General features: G+C 37.2%; 2 protein-coding genes across 5 annotated transcripts; one reads left to right on the top strand and one right to left on the bottom strand.

The window, feature by feature from the left end:
• Positions 1-1,364: 1,364 nt before the first annotated feature.
• On the top strand, positions 1,365-4,066 carry LOC113271705 (ACT domain-containing protein ACR4-like). Its single transcript, XM_026521608.1, has 7 exons — positions 1,365-1,621; positions 1,787-1,832; positions 1,950-2,064; positions 2,155-2,222; positions 2,425-3,030; positions 3,258-3,362; positions 3,464-4,066. The coding sequence occupies exons 1-7, from the start codon at positions 1,548-1,550 to the stop codon at positions 3,809-3,811; spliced, it is 1,362 nt and encodes a 453-aa protein (XP_026377393.1). The 5' UTR covers positions 1,365-1,547; the 3' UTR covers positions 3,812-4,066.
• A 1,055-nt stretch (positions 4,067-5,121) lies between these two features.
• LOC113271706 (SWI/SNF complex subunit SWI3A-like) lies at positions 5,122-9,473 on the bottom strand. 4 transcript variants are annotated; one of them, XM_026521609.1, is made up of 10 exons: positions 9,334-9,473; positions 8,641-9,206; positions 6,831-7,334; positions 6,526-6,686; positions 6,401-6,436; positions 6,276-6,311; positions 6,151-6,186; positions 6,013-6,062; positions 5,629-5,792; positions 5,122-5,526 (listed from the first exon to the last, which is right to left on the bottom strand). In XM_026521609.1, the coding sequence occupies exons 1-10, from the start codon at positions 9,422-9,424 to the stop codon at positions 5,329-5,331; spliced, it is 1,842 nt and encodes a 613-aa protein (XP_026377394.1). In that variant the 5' UTR covers positions 9,425-9,473; the 3' UTR covers positions 5,122-5,328. The 4 variants fall into 4 exon arrangements, with proteins under 4 accessions (XP_026377394.1, XP_026377395.1, XP_026377397.1 ...); XM_026521610.1 differs by lacking the exon at positions 6,276-6,311; XM_026521612.1 differs by lacking the exons at positions 6,276-6,311; positions 6,401-6,436.
• Between the last annotated feature and the right edge of the window lie 966 nt (positions 9,474-10,439).

Genomic DNA, 10,439 nt, shown 5'->3' on the forward strand with positions numbered 1-10,439 from the left:
AATAAATTTCGCTAATCTTAAGGGGAAATCTATTTTCATTCATTGATGTCAATTCTACAAGATATAAACTTAGGCAATAATAAAACGTACTAAACAACTTCAATAAAAATCGAGTACAAGTTTTGGCCTCCTGTTTATCTTCATTTGACGTATCTTCCATTCAACGCGCTCTTTGACAGTTTCGCCTTTGTTTTTGAATTTTTTGTTGTTAACTTTCAAAACTGGAACTCTTCTTTGCCTTTTAGCGGAACATTTTCTTGGACCAACTTCAAAAACTTGCACTTCCCTCTTACAATTTTCAATCTTTTTAAAACTCCTACATATCTTAGAAACAGCAGCTTCAAGTTTTGCATCGCAAAAAAGTGTGATCGCCTTTTCAGCCATTTTAGAAGAGAAAATTCAAGAAAAGTGAATTTGGTGTGAGTGAATTGTTTTGAAGATGGTGGTAATTGATAGAGCTAAAAAGTAAAATTCGAATTTAAAAAAACTAGACGTTGGCGGGTTTAGCAAATAGCCCTTCCAAAATCTCCACCAAGTGATCTCGAAGGATCGGGCTAACCCAGAAACCGCAAGATCTATAGGCTTTCTCATTTACCAAATGGATCGAGAGTAATTCCACGATTTATAAAGGGGATACCAGTCCTACTAAGTGCTGATATCATTTCATCGATCCAACGGTCAGGATCGGTGAGATCTTTTTGTCCTATATAAAACGGTATCAACACTTAGTAAAACTGATATCATTTATAAATCATGAGTAATTCCGCTTGCTATAAAGAATCTTACATCTCCTGACTAAACCTTTCGTTAAATTAGACATCCATTCGGTGGTAGTCAGAAGGAATCTCCCTAGATTAGAATTAGATTAGAGACACCATTAATGTTAGATATTTTACACGCTGGGACCCACATTATACCCCGGCCTCATCACCACTACCTGCTTTCATTCCTCAAATCCAGACTCACATTCCCCATCAAGATTTGATGCTTTCACTGCCCAATTGCAAAATCAATCACACACAATTCATGTCAAACAGAGATCATACGGTCAGGATGAAACTACTGTATTATAATCATCAAAATGTCAAACCCCATTGACTGAAAAACCAGGTGTCCTACTGTCAGTAACGGAACAGCTAAACAACTGTACATGACCAAAACAGCAAATTCCACAAATAAAAAGAAGAAAAGGGAAACAAAAAGAAATGAAGGGAATTCATGTCAGGAGTGACTCAGAAATGGGAAGTGGGAGGAAGAAGAAGAACAAAGGCGGGCCCCACGTGGGTGTCATGTGTGGGACCCACACACTCAAAGGGCAGTAAGCAACTAGCAAAGAAAGACAAAGTCTGATGAAGATTTGAGGAGTGAGTTCTTATGGGTAGGGGCTGTGGGTGTGTGTGTTTTTCTCAGTGACTGACTGTGTCTCTCTCTGTTTTCTCTATTCAAAAGGCACCAGATATAACAAACCATAGACTCACGAGTAGAAGAAGAGTGAGACTGTAAACTCAACAGAAAGAAGAGAAAGGGTCGCTCTTGATTCTTCTCTAATGGATTATTCACTTCCTTCCATTGAAATGGATGATGAGTTTGAAAAGCTTGTTCTTAGAATGAACCCTCCAAGGTTCTTCTTTCTTTTCCACTCTTTCTCTGTCTACTTGTTTTTGTGAATTCTTGTTTGGTTTTGGGTTTTCTTTGATAATTCTTTCTGGGTTTTTGAAAAGGAATTGTGGGGTGTTTCTAAATTCATGGAATTTTGTTGATTTTGGTGTTTGTTTTTTCTTGACAGGGTTACAATTGATAATACTTCAAGTAGGAAAGCTACTTTGATTAAGGTTTGCTAATTATGGAGAGAATTTATTGTTATCTAGTGATTATTAAACTTATGGGTTTTTTTTTGTTAGTATTGGATTTTGAAGTAAAATTGAAAGAATTAAGTGAAAATTGTGCAGGTGGATAGTGCTAATAAGTATGGAAGTTTATTAGAAGTGGTTCAAGTTTTGACTGATTTGAACCTTACCATCAGTAGAGCTTACATTTCTTCTGATGGTGAATGGTTCATGGATGGTAATTTACCTTCTAATCTCATCACTAATCTTTCTTAATTTTCTAAACTTTTTTTCTTAATTTTCCTAATTTTTATCTTTTGGTTTCTAGTTTTTCATGTAATAGACCAACATGGCAATAAACTAGCTGACGGCGAAGTCATCGATCGTATTCAAAAGGTATATCTCCTGAACCAGTCTCCAATTTCATTTGGTCACAGAATTCTATAGATAGTTTGGTGAATTTGGACTGTAATTCTGGTTATTCATGTCTATTCTATATTGGATATTCTGAAATATGCATTGATTATGTTTTGTTTGGTTAATTGTGTCTGTTAAAAGCTGTTTCAGTTGCTAATGAATTTGACAAACTTGATGGCAGTCATTGGGACCACGAGCATGTAGCTTACGCTCCCTGCGAAGATCCGTAGGTGTCCAAACTCAGGCTGCTGCTAAGCATACAACAATTGAATTAACCGGAAGAGACCGACCAGGGTTGCTTTCAGAGGTCTTTGCTGTTCTATCAGACCTTAAATGCAATGTGGTAGGTGCCGAAGTTTGGACCCACAATTCAAGAATGGCATCGGTTGTCTATATCACAGATGTCGAGAATGGTTTGCCAATTGATGATCCTGACCGGTTAAGTAAAATCAAGCAACTCCTCCGTTACGTTGTCAAAGGAGGTGTAGATAAACGGGGTGCAAACACAATGGTTACTGTCGGCGTGACTCATACCGAAAGGAGGCTTCATCAAATGATGTATGCCGACCGTGATTACGCCAAGGACGATATTGATGGTGGACCTATGACAGATCATAGAAAACCGTCTGTTACTGTTGAGAATTGTGCAGATAAGGGGTATACAGTTGTAAACTTAAGGTGCCAGGATAGACCAAAATTACTCTTTGATACTGTTTGCACATTAACTGATATGCAGTACGTCGTTTTCCATGCAACTGTCATTGTTGAAGGACCAGAAGCTTATCAGGTTTGCTTTTAATCCCATGTTGCTAAATTTGGATTACGTGTTGATATTCGATTAGGAATAAAATCACCAGCTCGAATATTAGCTTGCAAATGGGTCAGGATGTTGCTTGTCTTTATATGCTTCTAGAGCAAGAGGAAAGTCCTACCACTTGTGATGAAATTCCCTGAATTAGACTTGTGTGTAGAATCAAAACTAACTGTTTACTGTTATTCAATTTTCTTAAACAGGAATTTTATATCCGACATTTAGATGGGTGTCCTATTAGTTCCGAAGCAGAAAGAGAAAGAGTAGTTCATTGCATTGAGGCTGCTGTCCGGAGGCGAAGTTCAGAGGTATATTCTCATGATAAAAACTGTATTTTGTACCCACTTACTGTTTTCCATCACAATCTAATGGATGCTAATATGTTGACTTCACTTGAATGATGATGCAGGGAATAAGACTCGAATTATGTAGTGATGACAAAGTTGGACTTCTATCTAACGTCACCCGCATATTTAGAGAAAATGGGCTCTCAGTGACTCAAGCTGAAGTAGCTACCAGGGGTGCTCAAGCAGTGAATGTGTTCTATGTGACAGATGCATCAGGGAGTCAAGTTAAGAGTGAAACAATAGCGGCAGTGAGAGGCGAAATCGGGGAGACAGTACTACACGTGAAAGAAGATATCTACTCTAAATCTCCCCCACAAGATGAAGGTGGGAAAATATCTCTTGGTACTCTTTTTCGAACTAGATCCGAGAAATTCCTTTACAGCTTAGGTTTGATAAGATCATACTCCTAAGATAAGAATGGGTACGAGAACAAGTCCAAGCGCAGCAGCATTGTGCATTCAAGTGTGTCTGTTAATGTTTAAAGTAGGTTCCTTTTAGGCATATAATAGCTTGGTTTGAACACTAAATCCGATTCAACCTCTTGTTGATCTGTTTATTAGGGCTAGGAAGGGGCTTGATTACTGTGGTTTATAATCTTGTAAACTCTGCTTGTAAAAAACACATTTCTTTGCTGCCTCTTTTCAAGGATTTTCTGTAAATAATAACTATGCTGGTGCTCTGTGATTAAGCTGCACAGAAATGGCCTTGGTCAAATTTGTATGGTGAATTTGGTGTCTACTTTGGCTAGTTGGCCGGAGGTTCGAACCTTCGCCACTATGCCTCTCGTGCAGGTGTCACCGTAGTACCATGATAAAGTCACTAGTTGATGATACCAGTGACCCGAGTTTAACCAAATTCTTTACCGATTAAAAAAAAAAGAAGGCTGCCTCTAATTGATACATGGCACCTGAATAGAGAAATTCTAATAACTTTTGATTAAATGGAATCATGTCTTAATCAACAAAATTAACCTTTCTGCTCAAACTGTTTTAACAGTCAATGTCATAATCAAATCTGAGCTTTTTAAAACAATCAAAAATATGGTCCTCACAAGAAGAATCTGGCTAATCATTGTTGGTAATGGATAATGAGTATGTGTAAACCAAAATTAAGGTTGAATATTCTGATGGCTCCACTCATTTCATTGATGCAAAAAAAATAAAGTGTCTAGTTGACAAGTTGCTGTGTGTGAGCATTGTCATTTCAGAGTCATACAGCACTTTCCAGTGTTTATAAAGAAGAAAGGCATCCAATACTCCTAATCTTGTTGTGGTCCACAATCCACAGCACTCATGAACCCTAAAAGATAACACTATCAAAGAAACCAAATCAGCCATAGACTTCCAAAGATTTTCAAATAAATGGCCAACTTGTCACGAGAATCGCAATTGCAATATCCCCATCAAAATGCAGAATGAGATAATATTCCGGCAAAAGAGAGTTTATGGTGTCTGTAGTAATGCATGCTCTCGTGAGCTTGACAAGATGGCGCAAAGACGAAGAGTCAGCCGAAGTAACCACTTAAATATAGTAACGTAGTATTTGTCAGTGTCTGTCACAAGCTCACACAGCTCATATCTAATCACATTGTCCCCAGAAACAAATAACAAGAGTACATGAGAATGTGTGGTGTTAGTATATAGTTGATGATGATTTGAGGTTTACCAAATTATTACCACATTGAAAAGTTACAACTCGAAACCCTTGACTACTTCTGACATGAAAAAAAAAGCACCACTTCTAACTTAAAAACTTAGTCTCCTCCAAAAGTCTAATCATGAATATGCACAATCACAGAAAAGCACTAGAATGAATAGTCATGTGATAATCGATTAGAATAGAAGTAAAATTACACCTTTCTGACGTATGCTGCTTATCCCACTCTATCTACTAGTAGCGAATGAATTCATATGAACTGAAACATACATCAAACTACATTATTAACGAATGGCCTTACAGAGGAACGATCTCTCCATCTTGGGATGCCAGCGCGGAAAACCCCTTGAAGAACATCAACCCAGTCCGTCATGATAGATTCTTTCTGTTCTTGAATGTAGGCATATTCCTTCTCCATTATTAGCTCCAGGTCTTCCAAATGCTTCACCTTTAAACTTGTCTTGCGCAACTATTAACACAAACAAAGTAAAAGCAAGTTAGTTTTTACTGACCATAGGTTGATATCTTTGGATTATGAATCCACGAGAATGAAACAAAAGAAGAAAATGACCTGTGTCTCAATAATCGTTGCAACTAATTGTTCAATTTCTCTGTCCTCCTGATCTGCCAACCTCTTAGAATGAGCAGCAGCTGTTCCAAGAGCAGTAGCCATTGCAGCTCTAATTCGCAGTTTTATAGGCACATGATTCATCTCTGCCGTGGCTTCCTGAGTTTCTGCGAGAACAGATTATAAGATGGCAAACATCAGTTCAGGGACACTAAATTGGCGAGGAGTAGCCACAAGTATAAACAGGTGATGATATGAGAACAGAGAGACTATAGGAAGTCCAAGAATGCAGGCATATGCAAAAATAGATGAAGCACTAAAGGGACAGGGGAAAACTCAGAGATGGAGCTGTCAACATTTCAGTTCAGTGGTAAGAAAAGTTATTACCTAATTCACTGGGTTTTTCTCCTGTCTTCATATCTTCAACAATGGGTACCCTGAAATAGTGAAGTATCAATATCAGAATGCCAACATGTAAAACAATAAAGATTTTCAACTATGAGAACATTATGACGATAAAACTACCCTTCTCCTGTCTTCAAATCTTCAACAATGGGTGCCCTGAAATAGGGCAGTATCAATATCAGAATGCCAACATGCAAAACAATAAAGATTTTCAACACTGAGAACATAATGGTGATAAAACTAACCCTTCTCCTGTCTTCAAATCTTCAACAATTGGTGCCCTGAAATAGCGCAGTATCAATATCAGAATGCCAACATGCAAAACAATAAAGATTTCCAACTATGAGAACATCATGATGATAAAACTAACCCTTCTCCTGTCTTCAAATCTTCAACAACGGGTGCCCTGAAATAGTGCAGTATCAGTATCAGAATGCCGACATGCAAAATAATAAATATTTTCAACTGTGAGAACATCATGTTGATAAATCTAACCCTTCATCTTCATGTCTCAAGATAGGAGACAAAGTATCAGCTTCGGCTTGACCCTCAAACATCACCCTTGCATATGGGTTTTCATCGCATATCGCTGCAATAGCAGCCTCCGCTGCTGCCGCTCCAATACGAGTGCCCATTCCTGTGGATAACTTAGCAATCTAATGAAGAGAAGACACTGTTAATATTTAGTGTCCAGTTTCTGCCCGATCAGTGAAGGGGGGAAAGAAAAGAGCAATAGCTTATACTATTTACAAAGACTCGTCCACATAAAAATAATATCAAGAGTGACAGCATATTTTTACCTGTTTCATCAATGAACTGCCAGAATCTGCAAATGGAGCAATACATCTTCGCTTAGAAGGAGGTTCTTCAGTCTCAACCTCAGCAGTCTGCACAGTCTCTTTTGTAGGTTCTTGATAGTGATTCTCTTTTTCTATAGTTTCTTTTGCAATCTCTTGAAGCCCAACTGAAGAAGGTTCATGCGATTTAACATTGTTTGCGTCAGTGGTGTTCTTTTCATCACCCTTTCCATTGGTCATACTCAACACGAGTTCACCAAAAGGCAGTTCTATTAGCCTAGAGATACACTCAAGCTTATTCTTTTTTTGAACATCTTGTGCAACCAGATCCCAGTCATCTCCATGTTTCATAACAGATTCCAGAAGAAGAAGAGTCTCTGCTTCAGTCCATGCATCAGTTCCACTATTATTCACGCTTTCTTTGCTATCATGAAAGTTGAAGTCCTCAACTGGCTTGCTTTCACAATAAACTTTGAAGCATTTTACACAGAGTACCTGCCCCTTTTGCTGAAAAGAACAAATATAAACTGTCAGGAATAACAGGTTGAGATAGTTCTTTTCTTCATGCCAATATTATTTAATCTAGAGATCTCTAGTCATTGATCTAAGTTCAGGACTCGATAGATCAATCTGAGATTGCTATACTATTAAGTTTATCATAGAATATAAGACTGTAAAACTTACACATTGGTCACCACAAATAACTTGACAACATTTGCTATATAATGAACCCCAAAAGGAATTATAGAAAGGAAAAGAAGCGAAAATTCTAAGAAGGATAAGCTTCGTAATTACCCGCAGGTTTTATGAACTGCAAATTAGTTCCTTAAATATCCATAATAAAAGTTTCAATGAGAAAAACATTCCTGCCAATTGTTTTGTAGCATCTGACTACTGACATGAAGTATATAATGTTACCAAGTCCTATAAACTATGTCGAATTCCATTTTCCATCAATAGACCTATTCAACTTCTTGTTAACTATCGTAGTAACACACGTGACGACATGATCAACGTACTCTCGAGTCGGTGTGTAACAACAATTTGATAAACTAAAGTGTTAAGGCAAAGACAAAGTAAAACAAACTTAATTCTGTAAAACTAGAAACTGAACTACATCATCTAATTAAACACTGGTTGGTACAAATCAAATTTAATAAGGTTTTACAAAATAATGAACCCCAAATGCAAATACAAAAGTGAAAGAAGTAAGAACTCTCAGTAGGATTGGCTTCTTGATTACTAGTCAGTTTTTGCAGCTTTAGCACCTCGTTTAACTACTTCAACGATAATTTAAAGTTCTTATAAATACCTACAACAAAGGTCTCGATAAAGCGATATATTCCTGCCATTACATTAACTTATCCTGCAGCTAACAAGCTTTACAAACTATGTCAATTCCGATTTTTGATCAATAAACTTATTAGACGTGTTGTTTTCTTTATAGTGAGACACATGGTAGCCTAATCAATGTATTTTGTGTCGATACTAACAGCTCATTCCATAACATAATGCAACAGTTTAGCACCATGTTTAACTACTTCAATGTTAATTTAATGTTCTTAAATACCTAAATAAACATCGATATAATCCTGCCTTTACATTAACCCTGTCCTAGTGTTAACAAGCTTTACAAACTATGTCAATTCCGATTTTTAATGAATAAACTTATTAGACTCGTAGTTTACTACCGTAGTGACACACATGGTATAGCATAATCAGTGTATTTCGTGTCAATACTAACAGATCATTCCATAACTTAATAGAAAGGGAAGTAAAACAAACACAATCCAACAATCTGAACACAACATACCTTGTCAGAGTCATAGTATCCTGAACCACAGTCTTCGCCACAAGTCCCACAAACAACTTCTTTCCGCTTAACCAAATCACCAAACACGTCATTATAAGAAGCTAAAGGAGGTAACCTAAACCCATTTTCTCCTCCTTTTTCAACATCCTCATTCAAAGTCTTTGGCAACGCAACCGCCTTCACAGACCCTGGCTCCGCGACTACACGAACCCCATTGGGGGCTCCTTCTTCAAATCTAACCATAACTTTTTCGTCAACCTCATCCTTGACTTTGGCCAAAGCGTTGTGACCACCATCAGGCGAAGATGAAGTAATAACACTAAAATTAATCAAACCCCATTTCTCTAAAAACAAAAAAACTTTATGTAACAAACTAACATCACCAATTAACGATTTCCTAATCTCTGTAAACGTAAGTCTTCTCGACGGGTCTTCTCTGTATTTATTAATAATGAAATCTCTATAATCTTTATAGACCTTTGGGGTTCTCGAAATTGATGCCCCTTTGAAGAATTCTTTGAGAAATGTTGTCTCAATTTCATGAATCTCATCCCATGAAAACCAACCTGAAAGAAAAAAAGAGGGCAAACAAAAAAAATTAGGTAGTTATATGAAAGTTAGGGTTTTTATCAGAAAAAACGAGAAATTTGACGAAATTAGGGTTTTGCAAAGTTAGGGGTTCTGATTACTTACTTGAGTAAATGGGAATGGAGTAAAGCTCTTGCTGTTCAGGCTCGTTGGCGGGAAGAAGTTTCGAATTTTCTTCATCGTTGTTAATCTCCATCTGGTTTTTTGGGAGGTATTTCTAAAGAGAGAAACGGTGTGGGGTGTCCGTATTTTGTTAAGCTGAGGGTTAAAATATTGTGACTTTGTAGACTAGGCGTGATGGCCAACCAACAGTACTTGCTGGCCGAGTAGGAGTAGCTCACGCAGGGGTTCTTTGGCAACCGTGCTCAGGACCAAGCTACACACTGGATTAAAAATGCGTCGTGCCCTCACATTTTTCTCCCCACCAATCTGATCAAGGCATTCATTCTAGGATCCACCGCTGAATAGTTGTAAGCAATTCGGCGTCTCTGATGTGAATATTGATGTGTCGCACTGCAGAACGGTAATCGTAAGCTAAAAAGTCGGTCAATATTTGTGATTTTGTTTTGTTAACCAGAAACAACCTCTTTTCTTAATTTTGGCTCTGCAATTCTTTAACCGCTTTTTCTTTTTGCTAATGATTCTCATTGCGTGGATCTTTTCTAGTTCCCTAATTTTTACAAGTATAGTGTTGTTGATTTAGTACATCTTTCTATGTATCAACAATGATTGTTGATTCCTTTATTTTTGTATCAACTATAACAGTTGATCCCTTACGTACGTATCAACTGTCACAATTGATCCTTTACGTTTGTTTAAGTTTACTTGTCTTGCAAGTTTGTTCTTTCCTAGTTTGATTAGATTTCCTTTTTCTTTTCTGTTTAGTCGGTTCTTGTGAACCTATTTAAAGGCTATGCCTTCTTGTTTTGGAACACATCTTATTATCAATATTATTATCAAGTTTGATTATCAATCTTTTTACCTTAGAATCTAGATCCTAGAATCAGATTTTAACTAAGTTCTTAACGGAACTTCAACTATCCTTATCAATCTTGTTCTACGCTATACTAGTTGGTATCAGATACAACGTTTTTAGATTCTTATCTAAGAATAGATCCTAACACAGCTTCCGCAACTACTCAAAACCCTAAATTTTTCAGTAAAATTCAATGGCTGAACTTGAAGAGATTCTGAAGTCCATTAAGAACTTT

This window comes from Papaver somniferum, chromosome 4, assembly GCF_003573695.1.
Source record: "Papaver somniferum cultivar HN1 chromosome 4, ASM357369v1, whole genome shotgun sequence".
NCBI lineage: Eukaryota > Viridiplantae > Streptophyta > Magnoliopsida > Ranunculales > Papaveraceae > Papaver > Papaver somniferum.